The 25,461-nt window shown below is 45.1% G+C and overlaps 1 protein-coding gene across 1 annotated transcript in view; it reads left to right on the plus strand.

Annotated features, from left to right (window-relative positions):
• adcy5 (adenylate cyclase 5) overlaps positions 1 to 23,426 on the plus strand; it is a 123,320-nt gene extending 99,894 nt beyond the window's left edge. Inside the window, exons 10-21 of the mRNA XM_034110218.2 lie at positions 1,887 to 2,046; positions 5,721 to 5,818; positions 5,898 to 5,985; positions 6,092 to 6,208; positions 7,105 to 7,263; positions 11,860 to 12,044; positions 12,757 to 12,777; positions 13,172 to 13,304; positions 13,845 to 14,108; positions 15,365 to 15,569; positions 17,003 to 17,127; positions 21,203 to 23,426. Coding sequence (XP_033966109.1) covers positions 1,887 to 2,046; positions 5,721 to 5,818; positions 5,898 to 5,985; positions 6,092 to 6,208; positions 7,105 to 7,263; positions 11,860 to 12,044; positions 12,757 to 12,777; positions 13,172 to 13,304; positions 13,845 to 14,108; positions 15,365 to 15,569; positions 17,003 to 17,127; positions 21,203 to 21,331 — 1,684 coding nt within the window. The 3' untranslated portion in view covers positions 21,332 to 23,426. The remainder of the gene's footprint in view (positions 1 to 1,886; positions 2,047 to 5,720; positions 5,819 to 5,897; positions 5,986 to 6,091; positions 6,209 to 7,104; positions 7,264 to 11,859; positions 12,045 to 12,756; positions 12,778 to 13,171; positions 13,305 to 13,844; positions 14,109 to 15,364; positions 15,570 to 17,002; positions 17,128 to 21,202) is intronic.
• Positions 23,427 to 25,461: the final 2,035 nt, after the last annotated feature.

The raw sequence follows: 25,461 nt of genomic DNA on the forward strand, positions 1-25,461 counted from the left end.
TGCTTCCCTGGGGGGAGGGACTAGTCGCAGGGAAACGACGCAAGTGAAGGACGCAAGGAATCCATTTAACCGAAGTGAGATGCAGCCTGAGTGAATCTGGCGTTATGCTTATCGTAAATGAGAAAAAATATATATATATTTATAGATAACATATTTTGACATCAGAGCACTTTCAAATCTCATTTTGCACATGGACAAATACACAGTCATTCAGTACCAGTTGGTTTCCTTAGTTTCACAAAGTGCTGCCCTCGAGATGCATTTATCAGTCGCTAAAGGTTGTTGGTTTGTGTTGTTGCATGCCAAGTGAAGAACTCCGTGAAGTAGTAACGGGGAACAGACTCCATTACCGCTGTTCGCAGGACATCGGCTGGTACGTGCCGCTCAGAGCCGGGCCGGAGAAATGCAATCAATATAAAGACACTTTGCTGATTCTCTGATTCCTCCAGAAGGAACCTGCAGAGTCTTTTGAGAAGGAGGCGAGTCGAGGGGGTCAAGTGCCTCTTTTCCCTTAGCATATGATTAGCTAAATGATAGTGCAGCTCGGGTGGAGCGTCAGCCTGATAAAGGGTTTGAAGTCGTTCCTACCTCGAGAAGAGAATTCGCTTTTTGAGGAGAAAAGTTAAGTTCCAGCACAATCTGAGAGTTTAAAGGTCACCGACATAGTGTAGGGACATGTGTCCCCTCTTCTACATCAACATGTGTCCCCTCTTCTACATCAACATGTGTCCCCTCTTCTTCATGTCTCTACATCAACATGTGTCCCCTCTTCTTCATGTCTCTTCTACATCTACATGTGTCCCCTCTTCTACATCAACATGTGTCCCCTCTACTTCATGTCTCTTCTACATAAACATGTGTCCCCTCTTCTTCATGTCTCTACATCAACATGTGTCCCCTCTTCTTCATGTCTCTTCTACATCTACATGTGTCCCCTCTTCTTCATCAACATGTGTCCCCTCTACTTTATGTCTCTTCTACATCAACATGTGTCCCCTCTTCTACATCAACATGTGTCCCCTCTACTTCATGTCTCTTCTACATAAACATGTGTCCCCTCTTCTTCATGTCTCTACATCAACATGTGTCCCCTCTTCTTCATGTCTCTTCTACATCTACATGTGTCCCCTCTTCTTCATGTCTCTTCTACATCAACATGTGTCCCCTCTTCTTCATGTCTCTTCTACATCAACATGTGTCCCCTCTTCTTCATGTCTCTTCTACATCAACATGTGTCCCCTCTTCTTCATGTCTCTTCTACATCAACATGTGTCCCCTCTTCTTCATGTCTCTTCTACATGTCTCTTCTTCATGTCTCTTCTACATCAACATGTGTCCCCTCTTCTTCATGTCTCTTCTACATCAACATGTGTCCCCTCTTCTTCATGTCTCTTCTACATCAACATGTGTCCCCTCTTCTTCATGTCTCTTCTACATCAACATGTGTCCCCTCTTCTTCATGTCTCTTCTACATCAACATGTGTCCCCTCTTCTTCATGTCTCTTCTACATGTCTCTTCTTCATGTCTCTTCTACATCAACATGTGTCCCCTCTTCTCCATGTCTCTTCTACATCAACATGTGTCCTCTCTTCTTCATGTCTCTTCTACATCAACATGTGTCCTCTCTTCTTCATGTCTCTTCTACATCAACATGTGTCCCCTCTTCTTCATGTCTCTTCTACATCAACATGTGTCCTCTCTTCTTCAGCACTTTGGAAACAGGGCTGAAACAGAGGGGATTATGGGTAATGCTGCAATGATCAGTTTGGTGTTTCAGCCAATCAGAGACATGTCTGTATATATATCTGAGACCTGTGATATATTGATGAAAAACAGTATAATAGGAGACCTTTGAAGTCACCTGGTCTCATCTCGTGTCCTTCAGGCATTTCAATTTCAGAAACACACAAGAAAACCTGAACCCAGAGGACGAGGTGGACGAGTTCCTGGGCCGCGCCATCGACGCCCGCAGCATCGACCGCCTGCGCTCCGAACACGTCAAGAAGTTCCTGCTCACCTTCAGAGAGCCCGACCTGGAGAAGAAGGTAAGGACACACACACACACACACACACACACACACACACACACACTGCAAATAAAAGAGAGCACATAATTGGCCGTGACAAGCAATCTTCCCCGTGCAAAAAGCTCTTCGACCGCCGCTCGCTTCTCTCTGTCCCTCGAGGAAGTCAGTCAAAGTGTAACAGAGGAGCGGGGCTGAGAGAGGGACGAGACGCTGCTAAAGGGAGTGAGACATGTCAGACTGTGAAGGACAGGCTGAGATGAAAGGTCAGAGCTCGCTGCAAACACGTTTTGAGGAGGAGGAGGAGGAGGAGGAGGAGGAGGAGGAGGAGGAGGAGGAGGAAGAAGAAGAAGAAGAGGAGTGTTTTCACATTTCAAACCGAGGAGGATATGAAAGTTAAAAAGGCCTTATTCTGCTTTTTGGGGGTTTTCTCTTTCCTGCAGCAGTTATTCAGGATCGTGTACGAGCACATGGTCTGCAAAGGCTAAAGGGAGTTTGTCTCCCACATTAAAGCATTAAAGACATGTCCCAGTAGAGACACTAATATGACCCTGAACATGATCAAGACGTCCCCTAAAGCAGGGGTTCTCAAACCTTTTGTTTATGCGGACCACTTTTTATTAAGAAGGATTTTCGCGGATGTGCAAACCGTACAAATAAGTACATATTATCTCTCGTTAGCCAGTGTCTCGTAGCACAGCACGCATACTGGCAAAGGCTCACCGTCAGTGCCTGTGTAGGTAAATCCCACTTCCAAGTAGTTCCCTTGTATTTTCTCTTAATCTTCCCTTTCTTTGAATCTGGCTTGTAGGCAGGGGTGCACATAACTTTCTCAGTGAGGTACTCAGATGAGTACCTGGAGTCATTGTTTGGTACTCCAACTTCTGACTCCACTCAAAGTGATTTGATGAAGCGAACGGGAGGGGGGGGGGAGGGGTGCTAGTAGAGTACTTCAGGAAAGTCGACAGGGGGGGGAGCTACTGGAGTGCTTCGTGACCACAGAGTGTGAACGTTGTGATCAGCTGTTTTAGCGCAGTTCTCCAGTGATGGGGGGAGTCTCCCTCCGCAGCCGGTTGGCGTAGTTTTGGCACAGTTCCGTTGTACAGACCGACGTTAACAGCAGCCCTGTCTGTGCACACGGAGACCGACTCTGTCGTCCGGTGATCTAACCGCCTTCTGGAAAAGCTTCACAAGTACGTCGGTACGCAAATGCGCTTTGTGACACAAGTGACGGTACGCACTTCAGATTGTTGCCGTGCAACCTGCGTACCAGTTATGTGCACCCCTGCTTATAGATGCCTCCGACTCACTCTCATTATCTTCATTAACGGTAAGCTCTTTTCTCTTCAGAGAATCTGATGCTAGCCACCGATCCATGTTTGTGGTTTTGCACGCGCACACGTAACCATGGGTAACCATTGGTGAAATTAAGTGTTGTCCATAATTAACAATAACAAATATCTGCGTTTTAACACTACGTTTATATATGTACTTATTTTTACAGTTTGCATATGAGGTGGTCCGCGAAAATCCTTGATAAAAAAAAAAGTGGATTTCTTTTTCTTTTTTTCCACGGACCACCTGCAGTACCACCAGTGGTCCGCGGGCCACCGTTTGAGAACCGCTGCCCTAAAGTATTCCAACATACTTAAAACCTGCCCTGACCTCACTCTTTCTCTCATGGTGCAAACACATTGATATTAAGCAACCAGTCATGTCAACATTAATTACACAGCTTTTCAATTGAAATGTATTGTAATATAATATTTTAACTGTACTATATACTATTTTATTGACCTGTACTTCAGGGGTGGTTCTAGGGGGGGCAGTGCCCCCCTAATACTGACCTCTGACCCCCCCTGTGGCCCCCCTAAAAATGAAAAGTGAAAAAAGTGTTTTAAACTATTGTATCCGTGTAATTGTAGATGTAAAGTAGAGATTTTAATGTTCGTTACCTTTATTTTTATATAAATATGGTGTTAGTGCAAACATTGCACTATAACTTAAGCTGAAGCTAACAGTAATAACTATAAGATATATCTGAAATAAATAAGTGTACTGAAACAAATACCAATAACTGTATTGCATTGTTTTCTTATGCGCAATTACTTCATACTGTCTAGTTCTCTTTTTCGTCCTGCATTTATTGGGCCCCCCTCAGAAAATAACTGGCCCCCCAGTGGCCCCCCCCCAGTCAAATTGGTCTAGAACCGCCACTGCTGTACTTTAATCTGCTTTATAATAGCTAAAGAAGAACGGATCATCTCCTTCAGAAATATAAAACACATTGACCCTACAGATCTCACCACCCTGATCAACTCCTACCCCATCCCTCTTGCATCCTCTTCCCCTGCTGACTTGGTGAGTCACTACAATGACTGTCTGTCCTCCTCGCTTGACGCCCTGGCCCCTGTCAAAACCCGCACAGTCTCCTTTGCCCACACCGCTCCTTGGTTCACCTCCGACGGCTCAAAACAACTGGTCGTCAACTTGAGCGGCTGTGTAAAAAGACCGGACTATCAGTACACACCCAAATCCTTGCTGATCACCTACATCACTACAAGAACGCCCTCTCCACTGCCAAATCCACCTACTACTCCAACCTCATCCACACTGGCACCGGTAACACGAGAGCCCTTTTCTCAACAGTTAGCCACCTACTTCAGCCCCCCAGAACCCTCCCTCCTAATATCTCCCCTGAACGCTGCACTGACTTTCTGCAATTTTTCAGCTCCAAAGTAAGCAACATCCACCTACAGCTGGCCTCATTAGGCGCCCCCTCAACGGACCCACTCTGGATGGTCACCACGGTCCAACCAGCCACCAGCACCCTCTCCAACTTCACTCCAGCATCAGAAGCCACCATCTCCAAGCTCATCTGCAAAGCCAAATGCACCACCTGCCAGCTTGATCCCCTCCCCACTACCCTCATCAAAGCCTGTCTGCCATCCATTTGCCCCATGATCACAAAAATAATTAACTCCTCCCTCATTTCTGGAACTGTACCCCCCACCCTCAAAATGGCTGCAATCACACCCACCCTCAAAAAACCCAATGCTGACCTTAACCACTACAGGCCCATCTCCAACCTTCCCTTCATTTCAAAAACCCTTGAAAGGGTGGTTGCCGCTCAACTCCAGTCCCACCTCGACTCAAACAACCTCCATGAACCCTTCCAATCTGGTTTCCGCTCAATGCACAGTACCGAAACAGCTCTGGTTAAAATCACCAACGACCTCCTCCGTGCAGCTGACTCTGGACTGCTCACCATCCTCATCCTCCTCGACCTCACCGCTGCCTTCGACACAATCTCCCACCCACTACTCCTGGACCGCTTGGCTGACATTGGGATCACTGGTGTTGCACTCTCCTGGTTCTCCTCCTACCTTACCAACAGACAACAGTTTGTCCAGCTGGGGAACCACAGGTCAGGGTGTTCTCCTGTTTCACTGGGTGTCCCCCAGGGGTCAGTATTGGGTCCACTCCTATTCATCATTTACCTCCTCCCACTAGGCACAATCCTCCGTCACCATGGCATCCACTTTCACTGCTATGCTGACGACACGCAAGTCTATATCTCAACCAAACCCAACACCGCCCAGACAAATGGGCTTTGCTTTCAGAGGGACACGTTTGAAATACATAGATGCTTAAATGTTAAAATCCCCCCCCCCCGCCGCTTGTCCCCTCCTCAGTACTCCAAACAGGTGGACTCTAGGTTCGGGGCGTACGTTGCCTGCGCGTCCCTCGTCTTCCTCTTCATCTGCTTCATCCAGATCGTCATCGTGCCATCGTGAGTCATCTCTTTGAAATACTACACCATGAAATGCATAATAAATACACGTATCGAAGGACATTCTCCCTGTGTGCAGCTCCAGTCTGATGATCGGCTTCTTCACCACCGGCCTCGTCATCCTCACCGCCGTCATGTTCGTCTCCACCGTGTACTGCTGCTTCGGGGTGCGTGTCCTCTGGTTGATTCTAGATAATGGCAGTAATGCAATACATGTTTTAATTTGTATCTTATCCTTCCTTCTCTCTCTCCCGCCCCCCCCCCTGCTCTCAGCTGTTCCCCGTCCCTCTGCAGACGCTCTCGAAGAGGATTGTGCAGTCCAGACTGAACAGCACCCTGGTGGGCGTCTTCACCATCATCATCGTCTTTCTTTCTGCCTTCATCAATATTGTAAGTTAAGACCATTAAGTTAAGACTTCTTCATGTCTCTTCTACATCAACATGTGTCCCCTCTTCTTCATGTCTCTTCTACATCAACATGTGTCCCCTCTTCTTCATGTCTCTTCTACATCAACATGTGTCCCCTCTTCTCCATGTCTCTTCTACATCAACATGTGTCCCCTCTTCTTCATGTCTCTTCCACATCAACATGTGTCCCCTCTTCTTCATGTCTCTTCTACATCAACACATGTCCCCTCTTCTTCATGTCTCTTCTACATCAACATGTGTCCCCTCTTCTCCATGTCTCTTCTACATCAACATGTGTCCCCTCTTCTTCATGTCTCTTCCACATCAACATGTGTCCCCTCTTCTTCATGTCTCTTCTACATCAACACGTGTCCCCTCTTCTTCATGTCTCTTCTACATCAACATGTGTCCCCTCTTCTTCATGTCTCTTCTACATCAACATGTGTCCCCTCTTCTTCATGTCTCTTCTACATCAACATGTGTCCCCTCTTCTTCATGTCTCTTCTACATCAACATGTGTCCCCTCTTCTTCATGTCTCTTCTACATCAACATGTGTCCCCTCTTCTCCATGTCTCTTCTACATCAACATGTGTCCCCTCTTCCTCATGTCTCTTCTACATCAACATGTGTCCCCTCTTCTTCATGTCTCTTCTACATCAACATGTGTAAAGTCACAGACAGAGAATCAGCACTTTGGAAACAGGGCTGAAACAGAGGGGATTATGGGTAATGCTGCAATGATCTGTTTGGTGTTTCAGCCAATCAGAGACAGGCTCTGGATATATCTGAGGCCTGTGATATATTGATGACAGACAGTATCATAGGGGGCCACGGGCCTAAAAACAACTGCACATGTCTCCTCTTGTGCCTGCTTCAGTTCACCTGCAGCAGCCTGGACCTGCGCAGCTACATCCAGGACGAGCTGAACATCCATCTCTCCGCGGTGAACGCCTGCCACGCTCACCTGCTCAACTACAGCCTGGACGTCCAGCACATGTCCTTGGGAGAAGACGTCCTCATCTGCAGCTTCCCTGAGGTACAAGACCTCCTTGTCCTCTGTTTCAAGTGCAAGGCTGTATTGTCATGTGTACATAGCTACAGTGTAGATATGGACATGAAAAAATGAGGTCGCAGGCTCCTCCAGCAGTGCAACACATACAGTATACATGAGAGTAACAAATGCGTCACTTCCGGGAAAAAAGTACGGCTCCGCCCACTTTTGGGGGGAAACAACGCTGTCAGTTGAACGGCGGTCAATACAAATTCTGAAGTGTTTGCCAATCCGATCAGAAATGTAAGAAAACCGTGGATCTTTGGATCTTCAGAGAGCCCGGTGGCCAGACAGGCAAACAGTGACATGAAATCGTTGGAAATCGACGATCGGATATGGTTAAATATAGCAGTCGATTTCCATAGATGAGAGTAACATCTACGTCACTTTACGGCCCCGCCCACTTTTGGGCGATCAAGCCTGAAGCCACGGGGCTCTTCTTTTACTGTCCTTTCTTCTTAGAGGAAGTCCAGAAACACTGAACTCTGGATTTGTTTTAAGCTGGAGGAATTACAGCCTCGCCTACTGATTTTATTTTGACCATATATCGAGACCGATTGTCGATTTCAAATATTTGAATTACCGTACTTGTTGGACTATAAAGCGCACCTGCATGTAAGCCGCAGCAGCTAAACTGTCCGTCTGTCTTGCTCTCGTTCTGTCTCTCGGTTCCACTTTTACTTTGGCGCGCTACCTGTCTCACTCTTTTCCGGCCTCCAGCTTTTCCTGCTGGAGCCCGCCGCTTAGAGGTGGCGGGCGCGGACCGGTCCTAGAGCCCATAGCGTTAAAGGTGGTTAATTTTACCTGTAAAATCCATAGATTTAGGAGGTTCCCTAGTGGCCGTTAGCTGTACAAACAAAATGAGGAAAAAAGTCGCGGCTTATAGTCCGAAAAGTACGGTAATTGTTTGTCTGACTGGCCATCGTAATCTCTTTGAAGATCAGAAAATCCACGGTTTTCAAACATTTCTGATCGGATTGGCAAAACACTTCAGGATTTGTTTTTACCGCCGTTCAAATGGCAGCGTTGTTTTCCCCCAAAAGTGGGCGGGGCCGTAATTTCCGGCGGGAAAATAGTGCAATAGAACACTTCCCTGAGGTACTCCCTTGTTATCTGTGTGGGCATGGGGTTATTTGCGGACACCTTCAAAGCCCAGTTGTGTAAAATAACTAAGTAGATTTACAATTTTGAGCATTTCCATTTTATGCTACTTTGTACTTCTTCTCCACGACAATTCAGAGGTAGTTTGTGTTTAACACATCTGCATAATGACTACTTTTAGAGTTTATTTAGATGCCATATTTCAAAGCCTTTTCTGCTTTTGCTTGAGTAACATTTTGAATGCAGGACTTTTACTGTAACAGAGTATTCCTCCACTCTGGTACTTTACTCAAGTACACGATCTGAGTACTTCTACTTTTACTCAAGTACAAGATCTGAGTACTTCTACTTTTACTCAAGTTCAAGATCTGAGTACTTCTACTTTTACTCAAGTACAAGATCTGAATACTTTTACTTTTACTCAAGTACAAGATCTGAGTACCTCTACTTTTACTCAAGTACAAGATCTGAATACTTTTACTTTTACTCAAGTACAAGATCTGAGTACCTCTACTTTTACTCAAGTACAAGATCTGAGTACTTCTACTTTTACTCAAGTTCAAGATCTGAGTACTTCTACTTTTACTCAAGTACAAGATCTGAGTACCTCTACTTTTACTCAAGTACAAGATCTGAGTACCTCTACTTTTACTCAAGTACAAGATCTGAGTACTTCTACTTTTACTCAAGTTCAAGATCTGAGTACTTCTACTTTTACTCAAGTACAAGATCAGAGTAATTCTACTTCTACTCAAGTGCAAGATCTGAGTACTTCTACTTTTACTCAAGTGCAAGATCTGAGTACTTCTACTTTTACTCAAGTACAAGATCTGAGTACTTCTGGGTAAGTAAGTAAGTAAGCTGGGGTGGAAGCTGGGGTGGTGGGGGGGCAGGCAAGCAGCAGCAACATGAACGCAGCAGCAGCAACATAGCGAGGCAGGAAGACCTGGCAGCTTCAATAGAGCGGCATGTTTAGGAGAATGTGTTTGGTTGGTTGTAAGAGGGACGCGTCACGTGTTAATGTATCATTGGTGCTCGAGGTGACTTCCTGAACCAGCTCGCAGGCTCCGCCCCATCAGCGGTTGTACGTTATGGTTGGCAGAATGCAAAAGACTGTACATTTCACAAAGCAGGGTTATTGGACAAAATATCAACGTCACGTGTTGTGACTGACTGATCAAGTGTATCTGTTGGAAATGAACAGACATTAAGCATGCTTCCTTTAGGAGTGCTAGCTGTAGGATGCAGCCTTATTAATAAGTGAAATGAGGGTAAATGTTGTGTTACGGTGTGAACATGAGGCGAGGAACTGAACTGTAAAGTGATAGTCTTCTTATTGATTTTCAGAAGATACGTCATTGCAATAAAAAGGACACAATTGCTCAATCCGTCACCGCGGAGCAGCTTTAATTGGACACTTTAAGACGTCAATGCTTCAGACAGATGATATAATGGATGCTAAGTGAGGGTGGTTTCAGGTGTAAATGTTAACATTTGGCAGCGAGGTCTGAATGAACAGTTAAGTGGTGAACATGGCGTCTTTATTATAATACGTCTGGATGTGACTCCATCAGCAGAACCGAGTGTCACAGAATATCAATTGGATTTATTTTATTTTACCTTTATTTAACCAGGATAGGAAACATCTCTTTTTCCAGAGAGTCCTGGCCCAAGAATGGTAACCGCACAGTTACAGACCATTTTAAAACACACAGTCATACAACAAGTCAGCCAAAGCATTTACAGCCACAGCGGTTTGCCTCAAGGTCGTAGAGTCGCTTCAAGGTTATTGGGAGTTGCTTTGAGTTTGTTTAAAGAGACCAGCTCAATTTGCAGCTGGTTCCGAGCCTCAGGAGCAGCGTAACCGAACTTCCCCAGTTCAGTCCGGACCTTTGGGACAGTTAGAAGAAACAAGTCGATAAGATCCTGTGCATTTTCGGTTTATGTAGATCCTTAGAGAAGGAGGAAGAGCACCAAGAATAGTCTTATATACTTAAAGGGGACCTATCGTGCAAAATGCACATGTTGATGTCTTGTATACATCAACATGTGTCCCCGGTGTGTCGGGGAACTCACGCAGCGTCAGAAAATAAAACCCTCTCTCTTTTCCTCCGTACCCAAATCTCTAAAAACGGGGAACTACGGAGCTGATCCAGATTTGCGTCCGATATGACGTAATATCTGAAATGTGGACCCACGGCCCAATCAGAAAGCTGCTATCAGAAACAATGCCCGACTGTTTTGGACGTAATATGGTCGGTGTTCACATTAGCATCGCTAGCACTCAGAGCTAACCTGTACTGGAGAGCATGTGTGTGAAGAAGCAGGAAGTAGAAAGGAACTCACCTTGTGGTATAACCAGCAAGAGAGAAAGCCTTTGAGCTCCAGACTGTTTCAGATCCTTGATAATCCATGATATGGAGTTTCATCACGGCAGCATTTAGTTTAGACGGTAGAGCATTTCGTTTAGACAGTAGAGCATTTAGTTTAGACGGTAGAGCATTTCGTTTAGACGGTAGAGCATTTCGTTTAGACAGTAGAGCATTTAGTTTAGACAGTAGAGCATTTAGTTTAGACGGTAGAGCATTTCGTTTAGACGGTAGAGCATTTCGTTTAGACAGTAGAGCATTTAGTTTAGACGGTAGAGCATTTCGTTTAGACAGTAGAGCATTTAGTTTAGACGGTAGAGCATTTAGTTTAGACAGTAGAGCATTTCGTTTAGACAGTAGAGCATTTAGTTTAGACAGTAGAGCATTTAGTTTAGACAGTAGAGCATTTCGTTTAGACGGTAGAGCATTTAGTTTAGACGGTAGAGCATTTCGTTTAGACAGTAGAGCATTTAGTTTAGACAGTAGAGCATTTAGTTTAGACAGTAGAGCATTTCGTTTAGACGGTAGAGCATTTAGTTTAGACGGTAGAGCATTTCGTTTAGACAGTAGAGCATTTAGTTTAGACAGTAGAGCATTTAGTTTAGACAGTAGAGCATTTAGTTTAGACAGTAGCTGCCGGGTCCCGCATGAGCTCAGCCCCCTCCTTTTTCTTTTATCAATTCTTTTTTTTTTAAAGCTTTATCCCAAAATCAGCACTTTAGAAACAGGAAGTGAAATAGAGGCTAGAATGGGTGATCTGTCTGGTATGTGTGTTTGGTAGATGCTTTCTATGCTGTAACAATGCTTTTTAGCAATACATCTTATACCGTTGCAAAGTGTGGCCCTAGCAGAGGAGATGTGTCCCATGTGTGATGGGAGCACACACACTCAGCTCTGCCACCTCACCATTGGAAAGCTACCAAACAGGCTTTCCACCGGTATCACATTCATCGCCAAGAAGTTGTTGCCACAAAGAAATCATCTCCCAAACACACATCCTTACTTGTTGTGTGACAGTAAGTTCGTGCCGGTGTTTCAGTCTAAAGCGCGATAATAAAATATCTACATAACGGCATCCTTCCTTCCTCACGCCCTCTCTTCTCTCCGTCAGTACTTCTCCTGCTGCGTGCTGCTCAGCCTGCTGGCCTGCTCCGTGTTCCTGCAGATCAGCAGCATCGGGAAGCTCTTCCTCATGCTCTTCATCGAGCTGCTCTACCTGCTGGTCCTGGAGGTTCCCAAAGTCAGCCTGTTCGACAACCAGGACCTGCTGGTGATGGCCAACACCGTCACCATCGTGTACGTTTGTCACTGCAGGCGTGTGTGTGGTTTTAACGGCTGTTGGGTTTCATATTTTAACAGAATTTATAAAAATAATTATTATTGTAATAATAATACAAAATATGAATAATGATAGAAAACAAACCATTTCAATAATAGTACAAATAATATTTATAATACCAATAATATATTCAATAATATTACAAAACTAAAAAATACAATAAAAGTTAAAGAATAATACAAGAAATACAAAACATCAAATTAAAATAATAGTACAAAAAAATGCAATAATAATAAATAATATGTCCAATAATATTACAGAACAAAACACTATAATGAAAGTAAAGCAATAAATAATAATAGTTACAAAAAATACTAATAATGACAACAATAATAATATCAGTAATAATACAAATATTAGTTCTGTTTAAAGGTTGAGGCTTAAGCACACGAGCAAGTATGCACCACGTGTAAGGGCAGATGCACGATTCCAGCGAATACAAAAGGGTTAGTTAAAAAGTTAACGACAGATAACCCACACAGTTAAAGCAAGACGGACACAAGACAACATGAAGACAACATGAAGACAACAAGACAACATGAAGACAACAAGACAACATGGAGACATCCACAATCAACTGAACATGGTCAAAGAAGCTTGGTGTTTTAAAATGTCTAGCCTCTCGATGTGTGCCTCACTGATCGTCTCTTCTCTCTGCCCCCCCCACAGCGAGCACATGAATATAACAAGGTGAGACTGATGGCTCCCAAGCATCCTCTGAGGTCTGATTGAGCTAACAGCATCGTTGTCCCTGTGCTGGCTCCAATGCCACCTGACGACCTGCTGGCAGCCGATGCCAGCGCTAACGAGCCACCGTTTAGAGGGCAGCTGGTGTCCCAGTGTCCTAGCAACGTCTCAACACCCCTACAGAATCACTTAGCACCTGTCTGTTGAGTTGCACTTACGCATAAAACATCTCGTGTGTGTGTGTGTGTGTGTGTGTGTGTGTGTGTGTGTGTGTGTGTGTGTGTGTGTGTGTGTGTGTGTGTGTGTGTGTGTGTGTGTGTGTGTGTGTGTGTGTGTGTGTGTGTGTGTGTGTGTGTGTGTGTGTGTGTGTGTGTGTGTGTGTGTGCCTCATATCCAGCTGCATGATGTACTCCAAGGTTCCTCTGAAGATCATGACCCCGGTGGTCATCACAGTCTTCGTCCTCGCTCTCTATCTTCACGCTCAGCAGGTGGAGTCCACGGCCAGACTCGACTTCCTGTGGAAGCTGCAGGTCAGAGAGAGAGTGTGTGTGTGTGCGCGTGTGTGTGTGTGTGTGTGTGTGTGTGTGTGTGTGTGTGTGTGTGTGTGTGTGTGTGTGTGTGTGTGTGTGTGTGTGTGTGTGTGTGTGTGTGTGTGTGTGTGTGTGTGTGTGTGTGAGATTTGCACCATGTTGCTTTTTTATATATCTTCTTTCCTTTTTTCCTACTTGTATTTATTACTTCAAAGTTTTTTTTATTTGTAATATTAATATTTTAATATATTTAGAGATTGATAATAGATGTATCAATACTTTATTGCCACAGCATATATCCATACGTCTGGATGTTCTTACCCCCCCCCATAGTAAGTGCAGCGCCCTCATAAAGAGTGCATCCTATTATCATGTTAAACTATCTGAATGCATGTCCAAGTTATCAGTAGACAGTATGGCACTGAGTAATTAACATGTTGTCATGGCGACAGGACGGATCCCTCGGGTTCGACCTCTGGACGCCGTGCATGCTTGTTCTACATTTGAAAACAATGTATTGAATGCATTTCCTCCGAACAGGCCACGGAGGAGAAGGAGGAGATGGAGGAGCTGCAGGCGTACAACAGGCGTCTGCTCCACAACATCCTGCCCAAAGACGTGGCGGCTCACTTCCTGCAGCGCGAGCGGAGGAACGACGAGCTCTACTACCAGTCCTGTGAGTGCGTGGCCGTCATGTTCGCCTCCATCAGCAACTTCTCCGAGTTCTACGTGGAGCTGGAGGGCAACAACGAGGGCGTGGAGTGTCTGCGGCTGCTCAACGAGATCATCGCAGACTTCGACGAGGTGAGATGGACACTTATGAGCGTGTGTGTGTGTGTGTGTGTGTGTGTGTGTGTGTGTGTGTGTGTGTGTGTGTGTGGACACATGTTGATGTAGAAGAGACATGAAGAAGAGGGGACACATGTTGATGTAGAAGAGACATGAAGAAGAGGGGACACATGTTGATGTAGAAGAGACATGAAGAAGAGGGGACACATGTTGATGTAGAAGAGACGTGAAGAAGAGGGGACACATGTTGATGTAGAAGAGACATGAAGAAGAGGGGACACATGTTGATGTAGAAGAGACATGGAGAAGAGGGGACACATGCTGATGTAGAAGAGACATGAAGAAGAGGGGACACATGTTGATGTAGAAGAGACATGAAGAAGAGGGGACACATGTTGATGTAGAAGAGACATGAAGAAGAGGGGACACAGGTTGATGTAGAAGAGACATGAAGAAGAGGGGACACATGTTGATGTAGAGGAGACATGAAGAAGAGGGGACACATGTTGATGTAGAAGAGACATGAAGAAGAGGGGACACATGTTGATGTAGAAGAGACATGGAGAAGAGGGGACACATGTTGATGTAGAAGAGACATGAAGAAGAGGGGACACATGTTGATGTAGAAGAGACATGAAGAAGAGGGGACACATGTTGATGTAGAAGAGACATGAAGAAGAGGGGACACATGTTGATGTAGAAGAGACATGAAGAAGAGGGGACACAGGTTGATGTAGAAGAGACATGAAGAAGAGGGGACACATGTTGATGTAGAGGAGACATGAAGAAGAGGGGACACATGTTGATGTAGAAGAGACATGAAGAAGAGGGGACACATGTTGATGTAGAAGAGACATGAAGAAGAGGGGACACATGTTGATGTAGAAGAGACATGGAGAAGAGGGGACACATGCTGATGTAGAAGAGACATGAAGAAGAGGGGACACATGTTGATGTAGAAGAGACATGAAGGAGAGGGGACACATGTTGATGTAGAAGAGACATGAAGAAGAGGAGACACATGTTGATGTAGAGGAGACATGAAGAAGAGGGGACACGTGTTGATGTAGAAGAGACATGAAGAAGAGGGGACACATGTTGATGTAGAAGAGACATGAAGAAGAGGGGACACGTGTTGATGTAGAAGAGACATGAAGAAGAGGGGACACATGTTGATGTAGAAGAGACATGGAGAAGAGGGGACACATGTTGATGTAGATGTTGCATACGAGGTGACCTTTGACCCTTGGCTGTCCCCCTCCTGTCCCCAGATCATCAGTGAGGACCAGTTCCGTCAGCTGGAGAAGATAAAGACCATCGGCTCCACCTACATGGCGGCCTCCGGCCTCAACGACTCCACCTACGATAAAGTCGGCCGCTCGCACATCCGCGCGCTGGCAGACTACGCCATGAGGCTGATGGACCAGATGAAGTACATCAACGAGCACTCCTTCAACAACTTCAAGATGAAAATAGGTGAGCCGCTGAAGGAGGGAAGGAGCTGAGGCCAGAGGAAACACAAACAAGTGAACGACCGACTAGCTTACTTACAAACCGATATCCAGCTAAGGCGAGGCAATATGTATTCCACAGTGAGCCCTTCAGGGTGAGTCACACATCATATAAACCTCCGACTTCACTCACCATATCAAAGACTATCTTCATGTCGCCTCGCCTTTATTATGAGATTAAAAAACTCTATTTAAACTCTGTTTCCAAAGTAAAAATATTATCCAGCTGGTTTGTTGTTAAAGATATACTTTATTGATCCCAATGTATCAAATGTTCTCGTTACAGCGGCATGTTAGCAGCGACAGCGAAAGACATGCGGAACTCTGGAATGTTCAAATTGACCAATCAGAATCGAGTATTCAACCTAGCTATTGTCTGTGATTTTGAAGTGTTGTCTTTCCTGGTTTAAAAGATGCAGTTCGCCTTTTTGACCAAAAGAGCCATTTTGCCGCCTTTTCTAACTATTTGTTTTGTCTGCAGCCGCAAAACATATTTGATCGCTTATCAAGAAGATGTATTTATTGTTATATCATACACAACATTTATTATTTATTACATTATAGAAAACTGTTAACCTCTAATAAGAAACAAGGAGAATAAAAAAAATACACCGGCCTACTTTAAAATAAATCAACACAGCCCTTTGGGAGTGCTCTGCACATTTGAAGGAAAAAAAAAATACTATTACAATGGACCCACTCTAAAATAAATCAAACCTATCGCTGCACCCTAAAAGAGTTAACTGATTGAACTGTGACTGAAGATCTGTCTTCCTCTTCCTCCAATACGTAAAGGCTGCGGCGGCTTTGACAACCGCGGCAGGATGTGACGCATATTTCAGTCGACCTAATTAAAACCGTTTTGTTTTTTATTCACACGTCCCAGTATCACCTCAAAATACAAGATACGAAACATCTTCAACCGTGCAATAAAATATAAATAGTCCTACAAATACTTTTATTTTATTTCCTTCTTATTTATGTCTAAGCTCGAGGGAGCCGCGGGTTGCCGACCCCTGGCTTAAAGGATGTGACTTATGGGCTTCACTAGACTGGTAGCCTTTCATTGACTTGCCTTTCCCGACTAAATCCTTAATCCACGTCACTGACGACGATTTCTTTAAATAATCAGTGTCTTCATATTTTGAAAAGCCTCATCGGTCAAGCCGTCAATATCGTTACCAAAGTATTTAGTCAAAAATATGTGTATTTGTTTTTATCTTCAGATCACCCAGCCTTTATAAATGACATACTTCTTTTGGGGACTTAAACACTCAATTTAAACACTTGTAGAATATATTCTCACATTATTCGTTCACACATCCGAGTCCAGCTGGTTTCTTGACGTACCGTGTCTCGTCTTTTATCTGTTCATTGTATTTTCATTTCCTCTCTCAGGTCTCAACATCGGCCCTGTGGTTGCCGGGGTGATCGGGGCGAGGAAGCCTCAATACGATATCTGGGGAAACACGGTGAACGTGGCGAGCCGCATGGACAGCACCGGGGTACCGGAGAGGATCCAGGTGAAGTCTCATTTTGAACACTCATTTCAGAGATATCAAATACAAGTAAAAATATGCTTTTATCAAATTCTATTCAATTCAAAGCTTTATTGTCCTTTTCACATTCGCTACAGTGTGGATATGGAAATGAAGAACGTAGGTCACAGCTTCCTCCAACATATATGTAGGGCATAGAACAAATAACAATAACAAAATCAGATGTTTTTAGATGACTTTACTTTTGAAAGGCAACAGGGAAGCAACATGCTAGATAGAGACCTTCAAGATATTCCCATGTGACTGTTCCCGTGATCTTGGGACTGGTTTCTGTTTGGTTTGACTTGTAAACATAGAGACTTAAAGATTCATGCACTTTTCCAACCCACATTATGCTGACCTTTTGATAAATGAAAGACCCATTTAGTTACAGACAGTCAACACTGAGCTACTTCAGCCTGCTTTCATATATATAATAATAATACTGTGCACTCCAAGTAGGGAATGAGTCCTTACCCCAAGTGAAGGAGTTCAAGTATCTCGGGGTCTTGTTCTCGAGTGAGGGAACAATGGAGCGTGAGATGGGCCGGAGAACCGGAGCAGCGGGAGCGGTACTGCAGTCGCTTTACCGCACCGTGTGACGAGAAGGGATCTGAGCCAGAAGGCAAAGCTCTCTGTCTATCGGGCCGTTTTCGTTCCTACCCTCACCTACGGTCATGAAGGACGGGTCATGACCCAAAGAACGAGATCGCGGATGCAAGCGGTCGAGATGGGTTTTCTCCGCAGGGTGGCTGGTGTCTCCCTTAGGGGTAAGGGGAGAAGTTCGGTCATCAGGGAGGGACTCGGAGTTGAGCCGCTCCTCCTTCGCGTCGAAAGGAGCCAGTTGAGGTGGTTCGGGCACCTAGTTAGGATGCCACCTGGGCGCCTCCCTAGGGAGGTGTTCCAGGCACGTCCAGCTGGGAAGAGACCAAGGGGTAGACCTAGGACCAGGTGGAGGGATTATATCTCTTCGCTGGCCTGGGAGCGCCTTGGGACCCCCCAGTCAGAGCTGGTTGATGAGGGGAAAGAAGGTTTGGGGCTCTCTGCTGGAACTGCTACCCCGCGACCCGACCACGGGTAAGCGGGAGAAGATGGATGGATAATAATACTGATAGTTTTGAGTCAATAAAGCCCATTCGACATATTAAAATGTCACTCAGAATCGACCTCCACCAGCAGCCCTCAATATGAATTGGTCACATCCTTTTCTCGTCTGAAGTCAAACACATTAAAGACACCGGAACAATCCCAGCACAGTATTACTAGTTATGGAAAGACAGAGTATTAAGACTACATGTAGTCATTAAAGCAGTATGTGCAGAGCTCAGGACTGCTGCAGGGTTTGCCATCTTGTAATTAGCATCAAGCTAATTTGGGCAAAGATGACAAATTCATCTAATGTGCGTGAGCTCTGCAAACCTGCCCTTCAGACATGGCCGCGGAAGGATGTGAGAAAAGGCTCCTCCGGTTCATGAAAATGTTCATTCAAAATGGCCGTGTTGGTTTTGCTCGATCAGATGTGAAATCATTAAAGCCGAATAACTCCAAGCTGCTTCGGACGCAGATGGAAACGTTTCATTTCATCCCAGCCGCCTCCTTCTGAAAACCATTGACTGAACGCAGGAGCAAATACGCACGGCTGCTTTCTCATGAGCAGGACACACACTGGACATGTAAATCATATTCTCCATTGGTGGGTGATAGCATTCAGTATTCACATGCGAACAAGCCGAGACAATCAGTGCTCCAAGGGGCTTCTATACAGTTAGTCATTCATGTTCTTCAACCACCAGAACATGTTGAAGCAGAAATCAACACGTTTTTAACCAATAATACAATGTTACTGTAAATCATTTAGCTCAGCAGGCATGACGTGCCCAATGTGAAGCTCTTTGGAGGCAAAACATGGACCTAACACTTTACCCCTCCTGTTGTCTTCGGGTCAAATCTGCATCAAGAAATCTTGAAGCTGGGCGTGTCTGAGGCTTGGCGATTTCACGCGCCCAACAACCAATCAGGAATCTCCCGCCCGCCCCCGGCATGCAAAGCAACAGCAATGTTAAAACGAAGTAAACTGGATATAAAATCCCCAAACAGGCGAAAACCTACCAGTTTCCCCCACTGTCTCTGCCACCTCCCTCCATGCCTGGTTCCTCCGGTTTGTATCCCGTTAATAGTTCTGGTCGTAAAGAACCGGGTGATTTGCTACCGTAATTTCTCGTTTGGAATATGAGGAAATGAATCTGGCTCTCCCAGCTTGCACGCGGTTTGATTGGCTAGCGCTTGTACTGGCGGGATTTGCATAAACGGGATTTGATTGGCTGATGCCAGCTTCGAAAGCATCGGGAGCATCAAAAGTTGAACATTGCTCAACTTTTGATGCTCACGATGCTTGCAAAGCCATGCCATGCTCCCCACAATGCAGTTCGGCGAAGATTCAAAATCTTCTGCGTCACCCCATTAAAATGAATGGGCGAAGCGTTGAAAGACGGGGCCTGTAGTGAAGACGGGGCCTGTAGTGTAGACGGGGCCTGTAGTGTAGACGGGGCCTGTAGTGAAGACGGGGCCTGCAGTGTAGACGGGGCCTGTAGTGTAGACGGGGCCTGTAGTGAAGACGGGGCCTGTAGTGTAGACGGGGCCTGCAGTGTAGACGGGGCCTGCAGTGTAGACGGGGCCTGCAGTGTAGACGGGGCCTGCAGTGTAGACGGGGCCTGTAGTGTAGACGGGGCCTGTAGTGTAGACGGGGCCTGTAGTGTAGACGGGGCCTGCAGTGTAGACGGGGCCTGTAGTGTAGACGGGGCCTGCAGTGTAGACGGGGCCTGTAGTGTAGACGGGGCCTGTAGTGAAGACGGGGCCTGTAGTGTAGACGGGGCCTGTAGTGTAGACGGGGCCTGCAGTGTAGACGGGGCCTGCAGTGTAGACGGGGCCTGCAGTGTAGACGGGGCGTAATCACCAGACACATGCAGACTGGGAATCTTCAGGTGCTGAACAAAAGCATAACAATGATAAAAACCTTTCCCTTACTGTTGTGTCCTTGACTTATTAATAGATTTTATAACAGTTTACTTTGTTTTGATATAAGTCATTTAACACTTGCACCACTGAATGTTTGTACATCTATACTTCCTGCCTACATCTGGGTTCTTGGTAAGATTCAGTCATCTGAATCATCTGTTGTGTCCTGATTAGGGAATCATTTGCTCAGGTATTCAACCTTCGACCCAGATCATCACCTCCCCCTCAGATCATCACCTCCCCCTCTCACGGTCTCCGTTCCCACGGCAGCTCTACGGCCTGGGGTTCTGCTGCTATCTCTCTTAAGGAGGAGCAGCTTGGGCGCATTGTTGCCAGTCTGTGACCGAGCACAAGCCGCCATGAGGTCGTTCCCTGGCGCACGTTCTTTCCTACGGACGACAGCTCTAGTTAGATTCAGGTCCAGGGTCTCGCTGATGAGGAATGTTGATTATTACACTCAGAACTAGTTAAAACCTCGAGCTGCAGAAAGAGTTCTTCAGAATTGATTTGCAACCGCTGTGTCAACTCGTGACACACCTCGTGTTTTGTCAATTCTCCGTAACTCCAAATAAACCGTCAGTGTTTGCCGTCAAAGCTCCAGCTCTCCTCGTGCCTCTCTGAGTCCCAACTCTCCGTTGCTCCAGAACTTTCCCCCACACTGATTACGTAAATATTTTACATGTAATCCATTACTCGACAAGCCTGGTAATATTGTAATTTTAATGCAGATTAAGCTTTAATGTAAACTAACCCCCAAATGAATACCGAATCCAATAGCCTATCGAGACTTTATTTAATTTCAAAGTTAACCAAGAATCTCACACTTTTTATTTTTCCATTGCGGATGGACTTTTTAATTAATCTATATATTTATTTATTTGAATTGAATTACATTTTTGTTGTAATGTCAGTGGCAGGACCCAGGGGGAGAGGGATTTGCTGATGCAGCGTCCCGCCAGTATTTCACTGTTCTATATGAAAAACGTCAATTAAAAAATTAGAATAACAAACATAAAAAAGTTCCTTTGCCCTCTTGTGTCCCCAGGTGACGGCGGACATGTACCAGGTGCTGAGCTCCTACAACTACACCCTGGAGTACAGAGGGCTGGTCACGGTGAAGGGCAAAGGGGAGATGATGACCTACTTCCTCACCAGCGGACCCCCGTGCAGTTAACCTCTGCTGAGTGACAGACAGACACACTGGGGTCAGGCGATAACCCCGCCTCCTGCAGGCTATGGCGGACTGAGACTAAACAAAGCGCCGATTCTCAAAAACCTGCTGAGGAACGGACGAGGGAAATCCTCCCGAGGCTCAAAGCCAGCGCAGGAGACTCTTCGAAAAGAGGCCGAGCTCGCCTGAGTCTGCCATTGAGACCAAAGATGTCCAATGTCCAATCAGAGCCACCGAAGAACATTCCTCTTCGCTTTCCCATTTTACAGACGGGTTTGGGACACACATGCCACTTCCTCTCTCTCTCTCTCTCTCTCTCTCTCTCTCTCTCTCTCTCTCTCTCTCTCTCTCTCTCTCTCTCTCTCTCTCTCTCTCTCTCTCTCTCTCTCTCTGCCTTTCCACCTGCTGAAAACATGTCGAACACAGACGGTGTTATTGTGTATGCTTTTATGTTCTGTATGTTAAAACACATTGTGTCCATGTTATCGTGGTCCAAAGTGTGGACACTCAGCACCGCAGCTCGACCCGTCCTTTTACCAATATCTGATCAGGAACTAAAGTACAGCTGGGTGCTATCGGAGAAAAGTGTGTCTGACGGATGGGAAGTCGCGGAGAACGCTCCGCAGTGTTAGCAGAAAGCTTCTCGTTTAAATTCACAAGCCACGGTATCACCACACAGGAAACACAAAGACGATGTCAAAGAAGAGCTTTTTGTCAAATTCTTCGACATTTTGTATTTTAACTTCAGAACACCAAACCCTATCAGATATTTTAAGATTCTATATTTTGTACATTAATATATTAGAGAGCTATCTATAAACACCGACGTGTATTTCAGATGTACATACTGCCGGGACTTAGCGTAGCGCCACAGCTAATCCTTTAGCTTCAGCAGATTGTTTGTTTTCGCGCTTTTTTTCACATAATTGAGCAAATCCTTTCGGCAGGAAGTTACAATTCGCCGACTTTATTGCGGTTTCTGATTATTCACGTCGAACCGAGTGAGTGCGCGCTTTGAATGACGGACTAACGGACGCTAATGCATCTGTCTTGTTGCACTCCAGTGCTTTAAGCTGTCCACTTTTTGCTACATCGCTCCACAAACCCCCCTTTTCTTGCTCGCTCGATCAGATGGTACGACCCAATGAATGTCCAACGATGAGGCCTTTAATCTGAACTGTACACTGACGGGGGGTGGGGGGGGGGTGGAAATGTGCCCTTTTATCTGCTGGTTTTTTGTCTTTGTTTTCCCATCGGAGCAGAATCAGTATTACAGCGTCACGCAACATGTCATCAAACATCTTTTAACAGATGTCAGAGTTTTATTTGACCAAACACGACAGCTGGTTCTGTTGGTCTTGGCTCAGTCATCGCACACAAGTCAGTGAAATGTCTGGACAGGGTGTCAAGTTTCTCAAATCAGTTATTGAGAAATACAACACATTTGAGACCAATGTGTAAAAGACGTTTGCATTTTCACCGATTTTTATGAAAGCAAAATCATCAAAGGGCTAGAAATGACGATTGTATAAAACACATTTGGTTTGCTGTGTGTTTACGTACTGGGTTAGCTGCAATGTAAGGACGCCTTACATAGTGTCTTTTAATACATTTCAAATAGTCGTTAGCAATCAATTCAAGTAGTTGAATTATAATTAAAGTGATGGACAAAAAAGCTGCTGCTAAAAATATATTAAAAAAGGATTTTGCTCCAATTTGAAAGTAAAATGTATTTGATATATATGTATTAAGCATCAACAGTACTAGTACAATATTCAGTAGCATGCTCCATTTAATTTGTTGAACCCCCACTCCCTTCAGACTGCCCTGTGGAAGGAGATCTGTCTTAATTGCTCAACCGATGAAACGCTATGGTATAATCCATGGGGCTAACAATCGATACTTTGATGATGCTGATCCTTAAATATACTCATGAGCGAAAGCCTTTTGGTTTCCAGTTTGAAAAGTGAAAGAGAAACTTGACATTCGGTCCAGATGTTTGCTGCTTTGAGGCCGAAGAATGAAACTCTGTGTCGTTAAAGTACTGGAACCATTATCACGCACCACTACTAACACGAGAAGTCATCCCCCCCCCCCCCCCCCCACTTACTCTTGACTGTGCAGAAACGTGCCACGAGCAAACACCAACGGTTGGAGACGAGCTGAAGCTGTATTCTCTCTTCAGTCTTACAGAGTCGGAGGAGCTCTTCGTCTCTCCGTCTCACGTCGAGGCAGATTCTGTGAGCGAACATCTTCAGCGTCAGAACCATGGGTTGTTTTTTGTTGTCATGCCAAACACTATGCTCTTCTTTTTTTTACAGTCAATAAACTGCTGAGATGTTTCACAGGAACAGGATCTCATCTGGATTGTTTGCTGCATTTATTTCACCTGTGTGCTCCGCTTGCTCCGTGCATACAAGCTTTTATCCTCCGTTGAAACGCAAACGTCACATACTTCGGGTCTTTTAGCATCTTTGGTGTTGGGAGGTGATACTGTAGGCTAAGGGGCGGGACATCTCTGAGCGGTTGACCAATCACAGCAGAGCCGGCCAGCTGACCAATCAGAGCAGACTGGGCTCTGGTTTCAGACAGAGGGTGAAAAGAGGTGCTGCAGCACAGAGAGTATGAGAACAATAAAGAGCTTTTTGAACATTGAAGCATGAAGACATGTAGATACACTACATACTGATATACACCTGAACATCAGCAGGAGAGGACTCTTTAAAGTAGAGACACTACATACTGATATACACCTGAACATCAGCAGGAGAGGACTCTTTAAAGTAGAGACACTACATACTGATATACACCTGAACATCAGCAGGAGAGGACTCTTTAAAGTAGAGAAACTACATACTGATATACACCTGAATATCAGCAGGAGAGGACTCTTTAAAGTAGAGACACTACATACTGATATACACCTGAACATCAGCAGGAGAGGACTCTTTAAAGTAGAGACACTACATACTGATATACACCTGAACATCAGCAGGAGAGGACTCTTTAAAGTAGAGACACTACATACTGATATACACCTGAACATCAGCAGGAGAGGACTCTTTAAAGTAGAGACACTACATACTGATATACACCTGAACATCAGCAGGAGAGGACTCTTTAAAGTAGAGACACTACATACTGATATACACCTGAACATCAGCAGGAGAGGACTCTTTAAAGTAGAGACACTACATACGGATATACACCTGAACATCAGCAGGAGAGGACTCTTTAAAGTAGAGACACTACATACTGATATACACCTGAACATCAGCAGGAGAGGACTCTTTAAAGTAGAGACACTACATGCTGATATACACCTGAACATCAGCAGGAGAGGACTCTTTAAAGTAGAGACACTACATGCTGATATACACCTGAACATCAGCAGGAGAGGACTCTTTAAAGTAGAGACACTACATGCTGATATACACCTGAACATCAGCAGGAGAGGACTCTTTAAAGTAGAGACACTACATACTGATATACACCTGAACATCAGCAGGAGAGGACTCTTTAAAGTAGAGACACTACATACTGATATACACCTGAACATCAGCAGGAGAGGACTCTTTAAAGTAGAGACACTACATACTGATATACACCTGAACATCAGCAGGAGAGGACTCTTTAAAGTAGAGACACTACATACTGATATACACCTGAACATCAGCAGGAGAGGACTCTTTAAAGTAGAGACACTACATACTGATATACACCTGAACATCAGCAGGAGAGGACTCTTTAAAGTAGAGACACTACATACGGATATACACCTGAACATCAGCAGGAGAGGACTCTTTAAAGTAGAGACACTACATACTGATATACACCTGAACATCAGCAGGAGAGGACTCTTTAAAGTAGAGACACTACATCCTGATATACACCTGAACATCAGCAGGAGAGGACTCTTTAAAGTAGAGACTCTACATACTGATATACCAACACACTCTCACTCCCTAAGCGTCCAATAGCGACGTTTGGTCAGTGTCCGTGGCGTCCAATTGTGACGCTCCTAGGCTCCTTCAGCATCATAAAGGGATGCAAATAGCTTTCAACTGATTGCAATGTATTCCCATCTGCGTCGGGATTTGACGCTCATGGAAGCACGGCATTCGTTTATGTCG

This window comes from Pseudochaenichthys georgianus, chromosome 21 (genome assembly GCF_902827115.2).
Source record: "Pseudochaenichthys georgianus chromosome 21, fPseGeo1.2, whole genome shotgun sequence".
NCBI lineage: Eukaryota > Metazoa > Chordata > Actinopteri > Perciformes > Channichthyidae > Pseudochaenichthys > Pseudochaenichthys georgianus.